At 37.1% G+C, this 23,203-nt stretch overlaps 2 protein-coding genes across 2 annotated transcripts in view; one reads left to right on the top strand and one right to left on the bottom strand.

The window, feature by feature from the left end:
- Nucleotides 1-8,737, bottom strand: part of LOC117827694 (prolyl endopeptidase-like) — a 53,482-nt gene extending 44,745 nt beyond the window's left edge. Inside the window, exons 1-3 of the mRNA XM_034704354.1 lie at nt 8,706-8,737; nt 6,811-6,923; nt 6,329-6,393 (exon numbers count right to left, since the gene is read on the bottom strand). Coding sequence (XP_034560245.1) covers nt 6,329-6,393; nt 6,811-6,923; nt 8,706-8,722 — 195 coding nt within the window. The 5' untranslated portion in view covers nt 8,723-8,737. The remainder of the gene's footprint in view (nt 1-6,328; nt 6,394-6,810; nt 6,924-8,705) is intronic.
- The window catches only part of crybg2 (crystallin beta-gamma domain containing 2), a 56,671-nt gene continuing 42,105 nt past the window's right edge, over nt 8,638-23,203 (top strand). Inside the window, exons 1-2 of the mRNA XM_034704353.1 lie at nt 8,638-9,040; nt 19,228-19,324. Coding sequence (XP_034560244.1) covers nt 8,844-9,040; nt 19,228-19,324 — 294 coding nt within the window. The 5' untranslated portion in view covers nt 8,638-8,843. The remainder of the gene's footprint in view (nt 9,041-19,227; nt 19,325-23,203) is intronic.

The raw sequence follows: 23,203 nt of genomic DNA, 5'->3' as shown, positions 1-23,203 counted from the left end.
AGGTTATTGTGGTAATGTTTGAAATTAAAAAAAGCTGATGCAGTAAGACAAAAAAAATATTAAAATACTTGTATTTTGATAGATATACATTGGCCATGCTGTATAATGCTAATGCTAATAATGCCAATCAGAAACAGGTATAAGATAAGAGAAGATAAGATCAGATAAGATAAGATAAGATAAAATAAGATACTCCTTTATTCATCCCACAATGGAGAAATTCATGGAGTTACAGCAGCAAACAAGAAGGTGTACAGTACAAGAATATATATAGAAAAAAAAGGTAGTATCAAGGTAGTTCAAAGTGTTTATAATCTTTAAAGCAACATTTCCCTTTTAACAGTTTAACTTGTGTGATATCTGGATTCCTTTGCTTGGTTAGATAATCTAGCCTAGACTCTCCTGGTTATTACAAGTCAGAGACAGGCATCGTGAAAAAATCTTGAATGACTTTGAGAAACATGCAAGGTGGGAGTGAGACTTTGTTTTAACCACAGCACTTATGTTGCAATTCAATGACATAAGTAAAACTGCACCACTCAACTGATTCAGCCTGTTACAGGAATGCATTGCTGGTATTTAGACAGTCAGATGAGACGCACAGTGGGGAAAATGTTCTAGATTTTGAATGACCGACAGCCGGTCATGTTTCACTCGCACCTTTTCAAAAGAAGCAAGACGTACCTTTGTCAGAGTTTTTGTTATCAATGACGTATTTTCAGCTCGTCATTGTTATGTCTTTGCCAGGGAAATACCAGTATTCATCATCATTATTAACATAATTAGCATTGGCTCAGGTGTGGCAGACATGCTTTGATTTTCCTATTGAAATCTTTCTTATTTAGAAAAACTGATTTTTAATTTTTTCTCTGGGGTTAGCAAAAAAAGAAAAAAAAACGAATGCGAACAAGAGTCTGACACAAGACCAGGTGTATACAGCCCAGAAAATCACTAATTCTTTGGATGTGTTGATAAGCAAAATTTAAACAAAAAAAACCAAAGCAGTCAAGCTGAGTGGTGTTAAGTTCAGCATGCCTTATTTCCAAAGAAAGAAAAACTAAAGAGGTTTTCTAACTAACTTCTTCAAAAGTTCATTATCACATTCACTGGAGACATGATGTGAACAGTTACACGTGCCATGAAATCCCAAACCTGCCCATCCGGTCTGTTCTTTACACGGAAGTGTCTTTTGGCACACTATACGGAGTACAAGTGAAAATTTCTGAGGAAATCATGATCTGATTTTAAGATTACATCATGCATTAACAAGTGTTTCTTTGCTTGGAACTAGATTGATCTGGCATCTGAGGAGAATAGATTTAACATTTCGATTTCATTTTTTTGGGGGGGGGGGTTTACATTTCAATCGTGTGTCTGGATTAGTTGGCTTTAAAATGTGAAAAATAAATGTAATGCATTACAGGCAAAACAAATCATTTAATACAATCATTCCTTCCTCACTGGGCCCCAGGACTGCTCTCATTTACTTCACACAACATGGTCTGTAGTGCTGTTTTACTTTACTTCTAAAAGACATCATCATCAGAAGGTGAACAATGAGCACAATCAAGCCTGAACATGGATGCCTTCATTTTGCTCTTGAATTATAATAGATAATATAGTGGCATACTGATCTCTGTAATCAATGGAGCTCAGAGCAATTGAAGAACCTGGACAGTGTGTCATTACCATTAAGCTGACTGGAAATGTCTTAACACAAGTGTTGTTGATAATAATAGTAAAGTGATTCACTGTTTACGAGAGGAAGGGGGAAGGGGAAAGAATGTGGCAAAGAAAGAGGAGTTTAGTCATGTTTACTCAGGGAATTCACGGAAATTAGCTTATTTTCAATGGCAACTTGTTGAGCCCTCATTAACTTAGAGTATATGTTTATCTTTTGTTGTAGTAAAAATATTATCTTTCATTGAGAGACCTGAATAAGTATTAGAGTGTGTCAACATTACCCTCCGGCACTCACAGAATCAATCCACTACACCACTACAGCTACCTTTTGTCCCAAGCAGACTCAAAGTTTCATTAAAGCTCCTGTGAGGAACTTTTGGTTTGTGCCACTTTTGGACAAAGCAGTCTTTGCTTATCCTGTCCTCTATATGCTTAAGCAGTGTCCTCTGACAACAAGTCTCATCCTGCCGATTTTACAATCAAATGTGTCATTCTTTGTGAGCGTTTAATGAGGAAAATGTAAAATAAGGGCTGTTTCTTCACCTGCATGACTGACACCTACCCCTCACCCCGGTCTTAAGCATTAAATTTCACAATATAGGAATTGTCAGTCTTGTCATTGATGACCTTTGTAGGTCATAAAGTGGCATCAGTATCAGTTTTGGTCTGTTTTTATTACAGGCAAAAACTCCTCACAGGAGCTTTAAGTTGCTAACCAATATTTATTATTTATTAATTCACAAAGTGACCTCACTTACTCAAATAGTTAACATATCTAATGTCCAAAATTCTACTCTCAACAAAATGCAACAAGATGCATAGTTGCATTATGTAAGCATTATGCCACACCTTTTCTTGGAAGGTAAAATTCCGATCAATATAAAACTTCCATTGCCTCAACCAGTGTCTGATACATTTTGAGAAACAATGTATTGCTCAACCAACACAAGTCATCCCTTGTAAAAGTTCCACCTGCTTAATTAACTAGATTTCTACACATTTCCACTCTTCCAGGTTATTCAATTTGGCCTATCCATTTACTATATTAGTTAAAGTGTTATGTACAAAACATCCTGATGATAGGGTCGAAAAGGTCAAACTGTCTTCACTTTCTAACTTTTGATGTATAACCACCTAGAACCATGACCATGTTTTTATGTTTGGAATGAGTGCTATGATCCCACAGCATCACATGACTTTCAGTTTGACTTCAACAGAGAGTGTCCGGTGATGATAATGTGAAAGGCATGGGTATGTGTGTGTGTATAAGTGATTGTGCCTGTGTACTGTGTGGGTGAGGGTGCATTGAGAGAGCCACTGGGGAACTTCCTCTAAATATCAGGATGACACAGACAATTGACAATTTTAAATCTTTTAAATCTTTGCTTAAAACACATGTTTTTGAGTTGGCTTTTAAAACCTGTTGAGCAAGACATCCCAACATTTTATTTGCTTTTATTCATTGTGGCCATTTTGTTGTGTTATATATTGTTTTTTTAATATCTATTCCTTTTTAACCAATATTTACTTGTATTGATATTGTGTTGTTTTAACAGCGGTTGTTTTATTTTTTTTCAAAGATCTTTTTATTTACATTTTGACAAATTACAAAAAAAAATCAGTGCAAACAATTCAAGAAAGTGACGTTTTTGTATAAGAAACATATTAAGTAAGTGAATACATTTTTTTTTAAAAAGCCAATATGTGATAGTAACTTAAAATAAAAGATTGACAAGTACTCAAACAGGAAAATAAAGAATAGTGAAATTACAATACGATGAGTAGGTGAATATCAAAAAATAATAATAATTAAAAAAGATAAAAGAGCAATAAGTATAGAAAAAAAACCAAAAAAACAAATATACATCTATATATATCCAGATACACCCATATACATACATACATACATACATACATACATACATACATACATACATACATACATACATACATACATATACATACAAATACATACATATACATACAAATACATACATACATACATACATACATATACATACAAATACATACATACATACATACATACATACATACATACATACATACATACATACATACATACATACATACATGTACATACACACATGGAAATAAAAATATAATCGTACAAGAAAAAAAACCCCGGATAAATTAATAAATAAACAAACAAAAAATAATAATAATAATAAAAGGAATGAAAGTACCAAAAACAAGTTAAGAAGTAGAATATACAAAACAAACAAAAAAAAAAAAAAACATATGGCAATGTCAAATAGGAACAACTGAACATGTTCTTCATTGAAAATAGTTGTTGTGCTCTCGAAGGGACTCAAGGCCTCAAAGTATCAAGTAAGAAAACAGTCTATGAGGAAGTAAAATTAAGAAAAGATCTCAAGAATTACAACCAGCTTCATTGAGGTGCGTCTTTGAACTGCAGGGTTTTTACTAGGTCAAAGAGAGGCTGCCATACTTTTAAAAAACTATTTGTGGATCCGCGCAGAGTATGTCTGATCTTTTCAAGTCTGCTAAAATGAAGGGCATCCCTGACCCAACCCTCATAGGATGGAGGGGAGGCAGATTTCCAGCAAAACAAGATCCGACGTCTGGCCAACAAAGTGAGGAAGGAACAGTGGTTGTTTTAAAATGTGCCATAGGAATAAACTTTGACTTGATGCTAGTGTCCATCTCCATTTTTATATTAATAATAGCCAGGGATTATATATGTATATTTTTTCTTTAAATGGTATATTTTTCTGATGTGATCATCATCAGTGTTTCATGCCATGTTTTTAACTCTGCAGCTGTCTGATGTCAGTGTTTGACTTTCAGTCTCAGTTGCTTTTGTGGTCAACAATAAAGGCCATATACCTGGGTGTGGGGCAGTGAGTAATAACACGAGTTGGTGACACTGTAGCAATCAAGTCAATGGGTCTAAAGGTTTGACTTATAAAGATAAAATAATTGCTGTTTAAGTCACCTTATTGACTGAGCTCACTTGTGTGGAAAGACTTTTTTTTAATACTGATCAGCTTCCTCTACTTTGAATACTTGAGAGTGACATGTTTGAAATGTAACTTAATAAACTAGTTATTTTATCATTACTTTCATTTTAATATTTTATTTTTACAATAAGTTAAACACTCAAAATAGGGTCTGGCAGCTATTTACTACTTCATGAATGTCATTAATGTTAAATGTACATATTGTTGTGTAAGTGCTGTGTTAAACAATCAATCATTTCGCAGGCCTCTCCTCTGTGTCCTGAGAGCAGCAGCAGGGGATTTCCAGTCAAATGAGGAATCCAATGATTTCACTTTATTGCTCACAAAAGTAATAAAAAGTATAAAATTGAGATCATGTGCAACGTGTGTTTTCATTCCCTTATCTCTCCTTATCTCTTCATTATCAATGGAACCAATGTAGAAGGCTTCTGTTACAGTTCAGCAACACAAGAGTACTTTAGTCTTGGTTATCAATATACTGAATACTGAATCATACTTTGAGTCTCTCTTTCACATGTAATCTTATGTAACTTTTAAATTGCATATGAACAGCTTGAAGCAAGTTAGATTTTTCCCCCCTTACATTTGTGATAAAGCACATATAATTGTTGTCTTGTCTCTATAATGGCTTGAAAGAGAGAAAAAAGGTAGAAATTTTGATTTGGGTAAATCCCTTCAGCATACTTGTTGAATCTCCAGTAAATATTCAATTTCTAGCAAGCCTGGTCGCTCACATGAGAAGTGACTAATACTTTTACAGTAATCTGCTATCTTTGGTTAGATTAAGCAATCTGCTAGCGCCCTCTTGAGGCAGAGTAGTCCACATTCATATAAAGTTTGTGCTTTTTTGCAGGGGGAAGTCCCAGACAAACACAAATGCAAGACTCTCCACATTTACCTAATGCTATCATCACTGTGAACAAAAAATATTGAATGACAGCTCTTTTCAGGGAGCAAAGCCACAGATAGTGATGACGAGATGAAGCTTCTTTAAGTATTGAGGCTTTCCATCCAATTGGTTCACTTATGGGCCGAAGCTTCATGGTGCTCCATTTGCTCTACTGCGCCATCAAGTGGACAATAAATTTAAAATAAGCGCAGTGATTATAATGACACCATCCCTTTGGTGTGTGAAGCTTTGAATTGAACAAGTGAATGATGTTTGTGATGCCAACACATAAATAATGAACTTTTAATAAGGTGTCTGTCTTTATGATACAATGGCCGGTTCAAAATGGAAAGTGGAAACAAATTGGGTATAAGGTTGTGATTGTGCGCTGCCCCTTATATTTCGAATCGCGCACCAAACCCGCGAACTGGTTCCTGAATCAGTCACTTGGTACAGGCGGCTCGCGAGGCTTCGAACGTCATCATTTTTCGGCCCCTCCCCTCAATGAAGCAAGCCTCGATACGCGCTTCGCGGAAACGCCCCATCAAATACTCGACACACGCTTCGAAGCTTCGGCACATCTCTAACATCACTTGCCACAGAACTTAAGGGCAGACTTAAATTATATACTTTTTTCATTCTGTCTAGATAAAGTAAAAGTAGTTATTTTAATACATCCCTTTTTGAAAACCGTCCTAAAAAGAAAACTTTGTGGATGCATGCACTGACTTATGTATGAATGTGCGTGTGTTACCTTCTGATTGGAGCTCTTTCCAGTTTTGTTTGGCTTTCTGTTTAAGGTTTCCATGATAACCTGTTCTGAAAAGCAGGAAGAGACAAAAAAACATGCTTACAAGCTGAAAATGGATCTTCTTCCCACCAGTTCAATCAACAGTGGCCTAATTTCATCTCTTAAAACCTAACACTCATGGTGTTCAGTTGCACCGTTTTCAGGGTCAGAAAATGTTAAAATGGCCTCAACATACAGCTTATTAAATAAAAGATAATTCCACCACAATGCAGTGAAACAAATCTATATTGAAATACCAAATACATTAATTGCATCTCTATTTGGTTATTCTGTTCAACACATTAATGATGTTATACAACCAATAATAATTTGCCATCAGCAAGTAAAACACTGACGTCATACAGGGTACCATATTAGCATGTTAAACTGTATTGTCATGACTCAATGCTCTGTTGTAACTTTCCTCTGGGGCTCTGAGGTAATACCTGAGGAAGGTGTGGGGGTACCGCGAGGTTTGGAGGGCGCCCTGGGTGTCACTGCTGCTGGGTGTTGCGCTTCTGGAGAACTGAGCTGTCGCCAGTGTCCTGTTTGTGGTAGACTGTGGGTGAATCAGTGAATTCTACTTTATATTTCCCTTGTCAACATAGCAAACACTCATGACAAGCTCGTTAAAATGGCGCCAAAGCATTCAAATTGGGGTGCTACAGGTAGCCTACGTCACTTTGGAATAGCCCATCAAACGTGAAGGAGGTGGGGGCAATAATGACAAATTGAATATAGCTCTCCTGAATTTTCAAATATAAGCTTGTTTCATATAATTCTGTGTTTAGAATGACAAGAACATGAGATATGTGGTAGATTAAAGAAGAACAGGAATGGAAACACACTTTTAAGGGGCCCCTTGGCAAACGAGACCCCTTTAATTTTCTAAGACAAATCAGCTAGTGTACTAGTTCTCGACCCTATAGACGTCCTTACCTATGATGATCAATCAATCAATCAGACTTTGTTTGTAAAGCGCTTTTCATACTATTATAATGTAACACAAAGTGCTGTACATAAAAAGTTGAAATAACTTAAAAAGAAAAAGAAAAGAAAAAGAAAAAGACCCTACCATCCCCCCCATCCAAATCCCAGCCCCGACCCCAAACAACCCCCCCCATAATAATGCATAATAATGCAAAAATAAAAAAGGAAATGAAAAATAAAAAAGAAGCTGCTGAAAGAACTGAGGTAATTCTGTCATGATGTCTTAATGTGGAAAAACTGGAGGATAAAATGAGTTGTTAAAACTCACAAAATTATGAAAATGACTATGATAATAAAATACTAAAAAATTAAAAGTAAAAGAGAATAACATATTAAAATGCTGAGAGGTCGTTTGTAAAAATCAAAAGATGAGAAGATCAAATTAATCACAAAAAAAAAGAAATAATCCATGATAAATTAAATTAAATAAAAATTAATAAAAATTAAATAATACAATTAAATAAAAAATGAAAATTAACTGAATAAATATTATATATGTGTCCATAGTATTCAAAAATAATACAGTATATAGTTGAAAAAGTGACTAAAATTTGAACTAGATATTAAATAAATAAAAATATTAAAATATTAAAAAAGTAATAAATACATTTATAATTAAAGTAAGTTGGACAAAGACTCAGATAAAAGTGAATGATGTGGTTACAAAATGTAAATTGACCACTAGGTGTCACCGTTGGTTCACCACAAGGCAAACTTTAGTATTGCATCGAGACAGTTGTAGAGCATTTAAACATCCCAGTTTATAAAATAGTCAGCATTAATGAATATTTAAATTATAGTTTGTATAATTTTTTACATTTTTATTGCCATTATTTTTTACAGAAGCTGATTTCAGTTTCTCAATGTTTTTTTTGTTTCCCCTGAATGTGCTCCAAAAACTTCTGAGCAGGATTAGAGATAAATTGAATGGAATATGACATCACAAGAGGATTTCTTTTACTTCGAAATATATAAGCCTTTAATAAATCTTAATTCTAAAAACATTTAAGTGTGCTTAATAGTAAATTTGGATTTGATTAGCCTATTGCAAGTGGTTGTGTTTTGTCTCATGGGGACTCCATATCTGACCCAATACTGACAGGAACTTTTTTTTTTATCAGGCTTATTGCGCTATTTCAAACTTGGATAGATTCTTCTTGTCGCATAAGGATATTCAAGTTAACACAATTAAGAATTCATATTTTGCATTACACGTTACTAGGCCAGGATCTCCTGGAGGACAGTGAGAGGATGTGTGGGTTCTGGGTGTAGCTCTTGAGGGGCGTGTCGCCACACCTGAGCTCTGCGTGCTGCACAGAATATGAAGCAGCAAGACGGGAGCAGCTGTCACCTGTCAACAAGTGCCATCCGCGCTGTGCCTTTTCACTCGACTTCTTTTCATTAGCCTTTAACGAGCGGAAAAGTAAAGTCGTTTAGAGACTCCGAGCGAGTCCTCCTCTGCCCTCGCTTACGTCTCCCTGCAGCAGAGATGGCGAAGAGTCCATCCAAGAGGTCACTGAAAAGTTTATTCTCCAAGAGCGAGGCGAACCTGCGCGACTCCGCGGAGAAGGATGCAGACAAAATCGAAGGGGAGAAGAAGAGGTTCAGGTTCTTTAGGTTCAGAAGAAAGAACAGTCGTTCAGCCGCGGAGAAGCCAGCTAATGAGAACCGGCAGGTGTTTCTCAGGTATGTTTGCAGACAGTCAAGAATACTCAGTTTGCTTGTGTTCATGCCTGTGCATGTGTCATATGGCTTCTCATGGAGGAGCAGGAACATGAAGCAGCTCCTGACGCTTTGAGGGATATCAAGCTGCAGATATGCCACAGATCTAATCAGTGTGAGGAGCATGCAGCTGCTTCGAATTAAATTAACCCATTATGTCCTTTGTTCTCTGATGTCAGCCACCAACAGACTTTAGACTTAGACTTAAGACTTTATATTGTCCCCTTGGGAAATTCTTTTCTACAGCACCTGTCTGCATTTCCAGACCTCTAGACAATCACAAGAACATACACTGTAAGCTCAACAAACTATCAACAAATACATCATAATGCTCATTTAATAGTGTTTTTGCATGTTCTTGTGTTGAATGACACATTAGTGTCCTTCCAACCAGATCTCTTCATGCCACAGACTGTAAGTGCAAGTGGACAACTATAGCCTGCAGTAAGTGTTTAATGAGGATAATGATAGCTGAAAAGGGTAAGGCCAAAAACCAAGCCAAATCAATTTCCTTTGCAGTAGCATTACTTTGCAGATGATTAACTTCATAGTGATTTTGAGCCCAAAGGACATACTGTCTAGACAGCATTGCTGAAAAGCTCATAAAATCTACCCCAATATCTTAATCACTATGTAATTGTGCGAAAAAGCATGGAGAAATTGAACATCCTTCACTTGTCTTAAAGATTTCCTAATCCATACGGGCTGTGATGAAATATTCTATGGCCAGCTTAGTAAATGTTTGATTTTAAAACGTATATCATCCATCATACATAAGTTATCTTGCAATCCAGAGGCAACATACATGATTGAATATCTGTTTTGGATCATATAAGGGAACCAGCAGAATCTCATTGACCCAGTTGAAACACACACTGGGATCATGTTTCCGATAGTACATGCAACTTTTTGATATTTTATCAATGTTTTGAAGCATCATATGCAAAAGTATTAGCTTGTTTGGAAGTTTGGAGACTCTTTTCAGGCCAAACAAGCAACTTTGATGAGTTATCATCGGAAAATAAGGCCAGATATTTTTAACCATTGTCTGATATTTAAAGACAAAAACATTCATTTAGAAGTAGAATTAAAATTTAAAATGAGCTTGATGTTTGATAACAGAGCATTAGGGGCGAGATAAACCAGAGTCCCAGCCAAGCCATCAGCACTGATAGCCGTGTGACATACTTAGAGCAGTTGGGCAATAAAGTCAGAAGTCAGAACAGAGCCAAGAACACCATCTGCTGAACTGTGATATGCAGGTTCATAAACAAAACCCCCTTATGGTCCTAGAATAGAGATGACTCTGAGTTTAACACAATGCATAGTTGTGATTGGCCAATATCAGTAAATAGGTGGGTCAGACTGTCAAACAAGTGTATGAATCCAAAGAGTTGATAGACAGCCTCTTTGTGGTACTTTACTTCATCAATGGCACTATCTGTGGACACACTCAGATGAACATTTTTCTGTTGAAAAGGCTGTGTGACATGTAGAATGACATTGTAAACATGCCCATGGTACTTTTTACCACCTTTCCCTTGTAAACCAGTTAAGCGCGTCTTAACACCTTGTAATCAAAGCTGCTTTCATCATGTTCTTCAACCTAATAATGCTCACTTTTTAAAAAAACCGTACAAGTCCTAGGCATAGGAAGACAACAAGCCAATCAGCAGCAAATTGCAAGTTGCATTTGTCACTTAAAGGAAAAGGACAGCCACAAACTGCAGCATACATTTTAAAAGAAATATGGTAAAAATGATCACTTTACGTCAGATGGACTCTTGTAAAGAAGCAATGTAAATAAATATTTCAACATCACAGATAAAGAGGTACACGTACATCAACGTTTTGCTATCAAGCTATATTTTTCTCACTTTCTGTAGTGTTTGATTGAAACTTAAACTGCCTAAAACTATGGTCTCCAGACTACCGACACAGCTTTTAATACCACTCACATAAACAAACCAACATTTCACACATGCACACATGTGTGTAAAGTACCCTGACACCTGCTGTTTTTTCTTCCACAAGTCCATGCTTCAACAGGCTACAGGCTAGCATACTAACACTACAAGTTTGTTTAAAAAAAGAACTTCAACAAGTAAAATGTTCATATAACATCAATCCTCAGCAACTACATAAAACAATTAAGGACAGTTTAAAGGTACAGTGTGTGGAAATGAAATGAAAATAAAACATAAATAAAACTTGCTTTGCTAACCTACCATGCTTTATTGACACAAGCAGTGCAAGTGTTTCAAGTAAGGAGTTTGAAGCATGGTGTTGCTAGAATAGTCAGTTCAAATTTTCAGACTTGTTTGCAGCAGTTAGTGGGTTCATTAAATGTTTGGCTGTATGCACATGATACATGCTAGAAACACACCTTTTTAAAGCTTTGTTTAGAACACTCACTTCACTGTATTTGTCATATACATTTACAAAGGGGTGAAGACACTGCTCTCATTTCCAACCTCACACAATGCATAAGCAAAGTAGATAAACCCACAGGTGAGGTGGTGAGTTTATGCAAGTTGCATGCTTGGACAATGTAATCATGTTCATTCTAACCAGACCGAATGACAGCCTGTGTTTGCACAGGCAAAAACAAAATAAATGACAGGTTGTCAAGGCAAGAACCGCCTCAGCAAACATGGGCCGCACACAGGGGTTACACAAGGGTAGTTCAGCAGTGTGCACAGGATAGACTTTCAGTTAGAAAAATAAATAGTAGGACCGAGGATCGTGATTGTATGATAATTGTACAAGAGTATAACAAATTGAAAGAATGAAAAGAATAATGTAATTTCTTCTAATAGCCTCTTGTCCACTCATTGTTCACTTCTTTAAAGGCTTAATTAGCAATTATGTTAGCTTCTCTATTGAAGTGAAGTGTGCTGTATGATTGCTTTCTTTAATGGTTGACATTGTTGATGACTGTCCTTGATCAGAATAAAATCCAGACATCCACTAAATCTGCTTTTGTTGTCAGTAAGGGATTAAGTTTTAATCCTTGCACAAGGTTTTGTCAAGCAAAGACTTGAGGATTACAGAGTCTGGGAATCACGTCTGAGTTAATTTGTTTGTTTTGACTTCAGAGCTGTTCTTACAGTTCAAGTCAAAGTCAAAGTTAAACTGGACATGTTTGAAACTTAACCTGTGCCGTATGAAATTACAGATGAAAACTCAAGTTGTCTTATTCAAACAAGTCAAACACACCCACAGTTTGAGTATCTGGTAAGGTCTGTCATGCTCCGGAGCTGGGTTGTGGATTAATAGAGGCACTGTAGAGAAACCTGCCGCTCCACATGCCTACCGCATTTTCATGAAGCTACTAATCAATGACACAAATGCGCACACATACCATCATTGTGCAAAGAGATACATGTTGGCAACATCTTCCAGCCCCAGTTGAAGTTAGGATGTCTCAACTGAACTAGGACTAAATATCTAGAATTATTTAGAACAATTGAAATGATTCACTGGAAGTGCAAGAAGTTCATACTGTTGTTACATAAAGTGAGTTTGCTGAAGGCCTCCAGCAGAGGTACTCCTATGATGAACTATTTTTGTGACCTTTTTATTTATTGACAGTCATTGTGGTTTGCGACACCTGGAAATTTGGGTTCCTAAAGGGTATCATGTACTTAGTATTTTAGTATTATTTCATTAGCATATTAAAGGTTACAGTGCTGAAACTGTGATTTGTTAACTAATTCAGGGGAAACTCCACCATTTTGATCATTTTCCTCAAGTGATACAAAATGAGTAAACATTGGTTGGGGTTGAAGTGTATAAGTGCCATTAATGAGCAAAATAAATATTGATAATTCTGGCAGAAGTGAGCTTGGCTATGGGCCCATCAAGAATTATAAATTGTATCCATTTGAATTTCAAGCTTTAATGACTTGGTGTTTATCTTTGTTCATCACCACCGCAAACCCTCCATGAGCTTTAGGTTTTACCTTTAAGATGAGGATCTATCTAAGCTTAACAAAAGCTAGCTTCTCAGTCTTTGAGCCCAGGGAAAGAGGGTTGCCATTTGTATCAGAAAGGTCAGGATCTTTGGGTAGAAATGATTTAAATGTGAAACTCCTTTGTTCTTGGTTTTGTATTGGATGAAATCAACAATTTGATCTATTTTATTCAAGGTTGAGAACTCTGTGGATAATTCTGCTGCCAGTAAAAACTTGGTCAACAATGAACATTCTCACCAGGGGTCAGCAAGTTTTGCAAAGTGTACAGCTTCCTACCTAGCTTGATAGTTGACAGAGACACTCACAGTTGCCCCTTTGACTGTTAAGCTTTTGTTACGCCTTGTCTGAAATGTAAACTGTAGAAGGGCAGAATGGAGGGTAGAAACCAAGCTGCAACCTCTGTTGTTGTAAAACAAAGCTAATGCAGACGTATAAAAAAGTGCAGTTCCTCAAGTGTCCACTTGAGACTGGCTGCAAAAGCCCAATAATCTACATTAGATTCACTGATAAAATGCCTAATTTTATTGCAGAAATAGAAGCATTTACGAAAAAATGTTTTGGTCTACCTAGCTTATTTCTTCGTTTGTACCATAGACTGTATAAATAACGTACGTAGTATCTGTGACGTCACCCATCTGTTCCTGAGTGCTGTTTTGAAGCCGATCATCGGCAGGAGCCATACTGGAAATGCTGAACTCAACCTATCTTCTGCTAGTGTGAGATAAAGAGGTGGGCTTTGAGCCTTGTAGCCAATAGCTACTGTGTTCCTGCTTGTCAGTCAAGTCAGTCATCTCCTTAAATGGGCAAAACTTGTAATCTTAATATCTTCTGAACCGACACGTTAGAAGAAATGAATCCCCGTACAGTGTGTGCCGATAGAGGAAGTAGCTCTTAAGACCGAAGCCATTTTCTGAACCAGGCTGGAAACATCTTTATTATTGCTTCAAAGATCATCTTTTTGAATTGGTGTGTATGTGCTTCATATTTTGAGACCGGAAGTTGCCACTTGATGCGTACACACTGTACGGGGAGTGAAATTCCTTATAACACCTACACATTAAACTTCATAATTAGGTGCATGACTGACTTGACAACCACATGAGCACAGTGTAGCTGTTTGTCTGAACCTTAGACTGTATAAGACATAGATATACTCTCTGCAATGTGACCCATTTGATTCTGTAGAGAAGTTTTCATGTGCACTGGTAGCAGTGGGACTTTCTCTCTCAACCTAACTTACTAACCTAGAAACAGCTAAAGAGATAGAGCTGAGGTGGGCTTTTACTCTCCTGACAAACAGCAACAACACACCCACCTGTTTGTCACCTCAGCCTTGCTCCTAATTATGCGAATGTTTTATTTAACTCTTCCCTTTTCAAAATTTCACAACTTGTACAGTGTGTACAGACTAAGAAATGATCTACATACTCTGAACTGTAATTGGAATCAAGCTGTAAACATGTTTGATGTTTTTGTTTAAATGTCATTGGCTTCATATTTCAACACCTGAGGTTGCAGCTTGGTCAGGAGGATAAAAGCCTGTCTCCTAGCCTGTGGTAAGGTTGACCGAAAGTTATGTTGAGTCAGCATTGCAAACATGACGACCAGCATCAGTGGACTTTAAAAGGCCTCTTCAGACACCGATGGGTGACATCACAGAGACTACTAGATGCATGTTTTATACAATCTATAGTAGTAACAGAGTTTATTTAGTGTCTGTGGCAGGACAGAGAAGCACTGTGTTCTCCTCTCCCTCACAGAGTAGCTGGCAGCTGAATCAGCACCTTTAACACAGTTTAATTTATTCAATCTTTCTCAGCCATCATTGATAGGCAGGTAAAACAGCTGTGGGGGAATTCATTGTCATGAGTTCAGTGAAGTTAAGGAAGCTTTGTCTTCAAAATTGAAGGCAGACAATAGGTGACATTGATGTCTGGTTAATTTTGTACCAGTTCAATTGAGCCTATTGTTTCTGCTTGTAGTGTTGTTGATGACTCTGACCCCAAAGCCTGAAAGTTCATTACTTGTAGGTAGGTACAGAAGAACCTCATGTCTCTGCAAACAGTACATAGTAAGTTATTGACAAAATATTTAAATGCAGCAGTTTTGCAGGTTTCATCTGTGTTCACATGTAGTTCAGGAGCAATTTGCCTTTTTTAGCTGCATCTACAAGGTTGTGTTTTCATGTTTGCTAGAGTGTCATGATTATCACGCATGATTCACTGCAGAGAATGTTGGTGAAGGCTTTAGTCAGCCCTTTAATGTGTATGTGTTTAAGGCGGTGTAAGCAATCTACTGAGGTGATGATTTCCAACATTAGCTTGTTGCTGGAAAAGCGCTTGTGTGATGATGGTAACACCTGTGAGAATACACCAGTGAAGCTTTCTTAGATAACAACATTAAGTTTCATTTAAAGCCCAATAAAAAAGCCATTGTAGTCATGACATACTTTTCCCATAAAAAACTTCTGCAATAAAACAAAAGTAAAATGACCTACATAGTTATCTGTCATCTCCCTTTGGTTCTGGCTACGCATGTCACACACTTGTTTAAATCAACATGTCGAGATAGGCACACAAAGGGAACAAAAACAGTATGGGCTCCAGGGCACAGGAAGTAGCCAATCAAATGGACGTAGATTTGACATTTTTATTTTGTATTTTTTTCAAGGAAAAGTTTTCTGACAGGGCTTTAGAGGAAATTATGATTTATTTTTGTAGAAATTATTGAGAATTGAAAGCCTTTGCTACATTGAAGGCTAGTAACTGGAGCTAGCAGTCAAGTTAGCTTAGCTAGTATAAAGACTAGAAAGTAGGATAGATAGATAGCCTAGCCAAAGGGAACCACTTTGCCTTACAGATATTCTGTAGCTCTCTTATTGACATAAATGAACCCAAATTTATTTTAGTTAGCTGAATTAGATGAAGATGAATTTTGTTACTTTTGAAGCTGTTTTCTTCATGTTTCCTGTGATTGTGCTTAGCTAACCAACAGCTGACTAGCAACATTGCTGTACAGTTTTGAATTTGCATCAGGCAGGGCCTGTATAAATTATACCAGACTGTTCCTGTTAGCTGGCTGATATACAGTACCTTGTGTAACTCATCTGCACTCAGAGATCATGTGGTTTAGCTGTAGCAAGTGAGTATAGTTTATAGATACTGATGCAAATGTGTGAGTTTCACTGCAGTACGCCTAACTTTAGCTCCCTCCCTTCCATTTTATCTCTGGCTCAGTCCTGTTCTTATGCAAACAATCATTCTCATATTTTACTGCACAGCCAGAGAAAGCACCAAAGGCACTTGTATCTCTCAGTTACATCCTGTTGAACTCATTCCAAAATCAAGACGATCATAAGGTTTGTTTTGAAAGGATATTAGGTGTTACAAGTTCACAAAGCAAGAGGAATTGTGTATTCCTGGGTGTCCTGCGTGTTGATGTGTAAACACATCTGAGACAAAGATATGACTCATCCTTTTATCTCTAGTAGAAGGCAAACCAGCTTATTTTTTACACTGTAGTTCACTCACTTGACAGCTAGAAGGGCTACTGTTTACCATGAAGAAACACGAGTATAGATGATTTATAGCTGTTTTGTTTGAGATAGTATGCATTAGCAAGTGTGATTTTCTGTTTGTCTTTCTACTAGGGCATGGTACAATACCTCATGACAGCTGAAAATCGGTACACAAAGGACTATTTAAATCTGTGAGATGTATAATGAATCTGGATGCCTTTTTTCAACATTAGAAGGCGCTATCTTCCTTTTAACATCTTTCGTTTATAGTAACTTAAGTCTGTAGCTGAATAGAGGCATTCAAACAGGACAGCACAGATGAAGATTTTGCAGTTGAGGATGTACACCCAGTTTTTTTCCATACATATACATGCCTTGACAGCCTGCTAAACTCAATTTCCAACCATTTTAGCATTGTCTTTTTATAGTATTGATAAACATGAGGACAGTCTCTCTGTCTTTCCATTGCTGTTCCTTGAATGAGCTTGTGCATGTTCAAGAGATGGTATACTGGAATATCCATTGGATTGATTGTTTATTTAGCAATATTAATTTACTCCCGTAACTATAATTTAGTGGAAGTACCCTTCGTGTCTTTTCAAAATAAAAGCATGTTTATTATCAAAACAAGCAATTAAGTAACCTAGATATATGAAAGAAAAAAAGCAAAATAAGAACATCATAAATCAGTTTTTCAAGGCAATTTCTTCTCTAAAGTTGGAACACAAGCTGGGCTACTTATATCCAAAAGGTTGAGAAAGAACTCTATTATTATTGCATTAGGTTTATGGTTACATCCCTCCTTTCTGCAGGTATGTTTTTGTGTGAGCCCTTCATATTTTAACAGGTACAATGGTCTATCATTTATGGTGCTGCTACTACTGTTTGCTTGTCATTTTGCTTCCTGTATCATCCAGTTGCACAGAGGAAATCATCCCTTAGGAATAATAAGTCCTTTGTAGGCTTTATATGATGTGGTGACAACATATCATTATTTATGGTGCATGTGTGTTGACTTTACAGCCCCTGTATCCTCACATCCATGCCACTGTCGAAGGACAAGTGTCGGAAACAATTCTGATGACCAAATAAACATAAAAGCCATGTTGTTACACAGAAAATAACAGTAGGTGAAGTAATGATCTTATTCAGGCTTTAAGCTGCCCGTTTCTTGTTTTAGGCATTGACTGTATTCCTTGATGTTGTCCATTGGGTTTTCAGTTACTATTCAGATGCCTCAAGTTTGGCCTACTGGCCTTTGACATGTTGCATGAGGCTCTAGAAACGACTATGTTTGGAGGAGGGGATGGCACTGCAGAGAAATGAGGGTTTTGCAAACAGCAAGTTATTAAACCTCGAAAGTTTATGCCACTAGCTTGTTCAGTAACTGGGATGTTGAATTAGCAATGTGTTTTTCGACTTAGTCAGATTTGTGGTTTGCACTATTTTCAAGACCTAAATGGTTAATAGAGAGCTTGTGACACCCAAAGCTCTGAGTTTGTGTCAATTTTGGCGCCTCCTGTGGACCAGGTGGTATTGGGGGATTGTGTCTGGTTCATGTGTAACTAGTGTGTCTTTCCAAAAGGAAAAAAAGCTCATGTTGCTTTATTTTCTAAAAAATGTATCACGCATTGAGAGGTCTTTGCTGTGGAACATACAAAAATCCTATATAAGCAGCTTATTGTTAATCACTTCATCTGACACCTACCCCCCACCAGTGGTTAAAGGCATTAAAAATAACTGTAGATAAATCTAGTCTTATTGTTGATGCTATTGTTTGCTTTTTTAGGTCATAAAGAGACATCAGTATTATTTTCAGTCTGTTTCATACAAGCAAAAACTCCTCACTGGAGCTTTAAGGGACCTAATGTTGGCATAGCTAGAAAAAGAGCTAGCCATTATTGAATGACAAACATATTTAAGGTGATAGCTAAGATACTAAAAAAGCAGGAGATGAGGCTTCTTGGATGACCTGCTTCTAAAACACACAGGTCTGAAAGCTGTTTTGTTTTGTCTGTACAACTTCATCTAATTAAATGGATCAATTATAGAAGAATTCAGCTGCTGTTGGCATTTCAACATGGGGCTCAATGGGCATGACTCACTTTTGGAGTCAGCCTCAAGAGGTCAGTCAAGGAACTGCAGTTTCAGGTATTTAACTGGTGGCTTCATTATCCAGCTCTGGAGGCGGCCACCAGCTTTTAGATAATCTATTCTTGCACCTTTTCACGCTCAGTGATTGTACCTCAGTGACATTATTGGCCTTTTGTTCAAAAGAAAAGTCACAATTTACACAGACATGTTTACGTGTTCTAAGAAACACAACCACTCTGCTCAGCCGGTTCTGTTCTGCATTCCACGAGCATTGATTCACAGCTTTATTGTGGTAGGCAGAATATTTCCCCTCTTTCTTTAAAGCCCAGATGATTCTGCATAAATACTATGTGTCAACACATGTGACATATATGCAGTATGTATGGTTTCCCACATACCTTATTGCAGCAGTATGCTGTTTTGTACATGAACCAATACTACAATACAATAACTTTCTTTCCTTTTCTTTCATTATTAAGTATATTCGTTCTTTTATATATTTTCAGTAGATATCAGTTTGTGGAGACTCCTAGTTTTGAAATCTGCTCTGTGTTCCTCTGTAGTCCTGTCGATTCCACCAAAGAGGATGGCGAAGCCAGGGCTGAAAAGAACAGCTCACACAACGCGTCGTCTCTCTATGCCACTGCGCCCAGGTCAAAGGTCAGTCCAGCTGTTTTTAACTTCTCTTCACAAGTAGTTATTATTCCACCATTTTCAGCTTTGAAGCATTTTAGAAAGTACATGTAACTGCAGTGAGTTTATCTGTGTTTTCATGTCAAAGTGTTCACACAGTTTCATCCCTTCAAGGCTTTTGTGTATTCAAATATGCCATCCAGTTTTATGGAACATGATATGGATGATTGTATGTTTGTTTTAAAACACTGCCTTTAGGTTGTTTGAGTAAAACACACATGCTCAGCGTTCCTCTTATTTTTGTTGTTCTCCCAACAATAAATGTTGGATCAGTCCAAGAAGATTTTATCATAGTAGATGGGTCTTACCATCCAAAGATTGTTAAGAGTGTTTTTTTAATTTGCCAAAAGGCTTCATGGAAACGCGTTACCCTTGGTTTTCCAGATCCTTCCTACATTTAAGAACATACACACAAGGTTCTTGAAAGAAAGGAAAGAAAGTTAAACTGTAGTTACTTCAGGATGCAAAATTTCAAGGGCTCCTTCTCCTGATTGTTGGCGGTCTTGCCATAGGTGAGAGCAGGCAATAATAAAAACTGAAATAAAATTCAGGTTATAGCAGTTAAAAATGTGCATCAATCATTCCTTTATTGCACATACAGAGTCAGCCCTCAGTAACAGAAACCAGTGAGAGAAGCTTATATCGGTGAAAACAACAAGGTCAGAGCTATAATTAGACTCCTGTCATAACAATGTTTTATTTACTGGATTCTTTAATTGACTCTTAGGCAACTTAGCAAGCAATCTGATCCAAATTAGCGCAATTACTGTCTGTTTTTTGAATTATTAACTTTTTATTTTTGCTGTACATATACACGAAAGAAGTGCGTCTGTATGAAGCAGGCTCTTTTCAGAGTGTCATTGTTGTATCTTTTTAAATGCATATCAAAGCTCAGCCTCTTGTTTAGTGAAATCCTCTTTTCTGTTTTGTGTGACACGCAGATGGAAATACATTTCTGTTATGCAAACTATGTTCAGTCATACTTGGCATCGATGTGCACAAATAAAATGTAGGCTTTAATTACAGGGGACTATTATGACCATAATAAGAAGTGATGAAAGTATGTCAGCTATTTTGACAAACTTGGCAGCCAAAACCCTGATGGCTGATTTCAAGACTTGCATCTAGTATGTTACTGATTTTGTCGCCCCCTTGCGGTGAAGCTAACAATATTGTTGTTTTGGAAGCTCCATGGCCAGAGGCATGTTTTCAGGCTGTCTGTTTATTTGTCTATCCAGACTGTGTTTTTGGACACTATATCGAAGCGACGCCTTGAGGAAACTTTTTTAAATTTGGCACAAATATCCACTCGTCCTCAGTGATGAACTGAGCAAAATTTGGAGGTCAAAGGTCAAATGATAAAGCCACTGTGGAATCTAAAAAAAAGAAGAAAAAAAAAGGTTGTTGGCCAAAATTCAAGGGTTTATGACCAAAGAATGATGCAATTTTATGTAAATGGGAAAAAATGATAAGGTTATTACTTTTTTAAAGCTAAAATATCAAAAGTATTCATCACTGCTCTCTTAAAAAAAAGATCTACTTGGATGTCAGGGTGTAGTAATGGGATGTATGCTTTGTTTTTTATATATTGAGGAGAACAATGCCTTCTATGATCAAACGGTGGACCAATTAAAACATTTCTCTGACATCTAGCAATCCTTATTTATATAGAGCCAAATCATAACAAATGTTAACTGAACACTCTTTACAAACAGAGTAGGTCTAGACATTACTCTATGTTATATTATTAACAAAGACCCAACATCAAGACAGGATAAGATCCAGTCCCATCTAACGATAGGACTCTATCTTATCTCATCTTAATCCGCCATGAGCAGAGCAATTTACAGCATTTAGCAAGTTACAGTGGCAAGGACAAACTTCTTTTTAACAGGCAGAAACCTCGAGCAGAACCAGATAAATGTTAGACAGCCATCTGCTGATACTGTGTTGGGGTTGGAAAGAGGGATAGAGGGAGATGCAGACAGAGAGAGATGGACAGAGACAAGTACCAGTTGGAGTCAGAGTGTTCTGAGATTAGCGTTGTAGCAGTGATTATAATGGTTAGACTGATATTAGTAGTTAAAGCAGCTACTAATAGCAGGTCATGGTTCTTCTTCTGCTTTTAAAGCCTTTGATTAATAATTTTGATGTCTTTATTGGATGGGACAACTGAAAGAAGAAAGGAGATATTGGTCGAGAGAGTGGGAGTGTTATACAGTTTAGGGCTGGCGTAAAACCAAGGGCTGATTTACTGAGGTCCTAGCAACTTAGTGTCTATTTATGGAGGGCCCACTCATCCAACTGAGTTAAGTCTGCACCTGAAGTATCTTCATTTTAAAAGTATGCCTCTCATCTAGGCAGCATTCTGTGGGAAACATTGAAGGATGCAAAGTGCAAGTTGCAACTTGACTCATTTGCAGAGCGACACAGCTGCAAGGTGTCTGTCTAACCTGGTGTTCAAGGACACTTTTGTAACAAATATTGAATGACTCTGTTTTAAACACCATACCAATTATTCTATTGAGGTGAGATAGATGTTTAACTCTGGACGTAGATGACACAACTTCATTTAAATGTCTGGAAATTGGTCTTGACTTTCTCTAGATGCCTGAGAGGAAATCAGGACAATAGTATGTAAAAACCTGACACCACACTGAAGAAACTCAAATCTAACCGAGTATATTTGCCTCATTACAAGTCAAAATAACTCATTACGGTTAATGTAAGCCACGCTGACCTGACAAGCGCAGATAAAATCTTATTTCAAGACATAAAAAGCTAAAAATAAGACCGGCGTTGAATGTAAAGAATTAATTTGGCTGCTAATGCTGCAAGTAAAACTTTCTTCAAACACGAAGTGGTACTTTTTTCAAGAAAAATGATCTGAAATCTGAAGTAAGTGTTCCATCTTGTTTCAATGAGCTTATCAAAAATGTTGCTTGCTGCATAAGCAACCATATTCATTCTTTACATTCAATGACATTCTTATTTTTAGCTTGAAATAAGGTTTTATCTGGTCAGCTCAGACAGGCTATATTTAGTGTAATGAGCTATTCTGACTTGAAATGAGTCAAAAACATTCAGTGAGATTTGAGTGGTGACAAAGTCAACACCGCAAGTTTTCAGTTCACATGTTCCACATTGATTTAAAACATTTGAATATCAGTAATGCCCCATATTGAGAAATAGTTTAACTCATTATTTGCTTTGGTCAGTGGGGCAGTCAGTCAACCGGGGCAAACAGTTTGTCAGACCTCAGGTTATCTCTCTCCTTCTTTAAGAACAGGTCAAAAACATGTCTGAGCAAGATTATTCCTGGGGCAAAATGTAGCGTTGGAAATGTGGGAAAACAGCCCACTGTGAGGGGAATTCAACGGTTTCTGCATTCCATCTGCACTGCTTCATCTGCCGCGGGGGTGTAACTTGCAATATTGTGACCCTCCTGCAACTTTCCCCCCTAAACACACATAGATGACTCTTATTTTCACCACACAAATAAGACTTATTAACCACTTTGATAATCCCAGTTTATGCAGTTAGACCTACAGAGATGAGGAATTATTGACTGCAGGTGATTGTAACATGTAGGACTTGCCTGTAGAGGGCGCCATACCTTGAATGATACTGCACAACAGTCTGATCACATGATAGTTTCATACTTCATTAAATGCTTCAAAGATTTGTACTCTTTCCAGAAGATGGCGCCAGAGGTTGACCAATGAATAATGTTGTGCCTTCTTCAAAGCTGAGACCTGTTGAACAGATAGCATGGAGAGCAAAATCATCTCACTCATATGTATTTATTGATGCATTTAATTATATTTTCAGAGGCTACACACAGTT

The sequence above is a fragment of the Notolabrus celidotus genome, chromosome 16 (assembly GCF_009762535.1).
Source record: "Notolabrus celidotus isolate fNotCel1 chromosome 16, fNotCel1.pri, whole genome shotgun sequence".
Lineage (NCBI taxonomy): Eukaryota > Metazoa > Chordata > Actinopteri > Labriformes > Labridae > Notolabrus > Notolabrus celidotus.
Note: the sequence above shows the minus strand (reverse complement) of the source record. Positions and strands in the feature narration are given on the sequence as shown.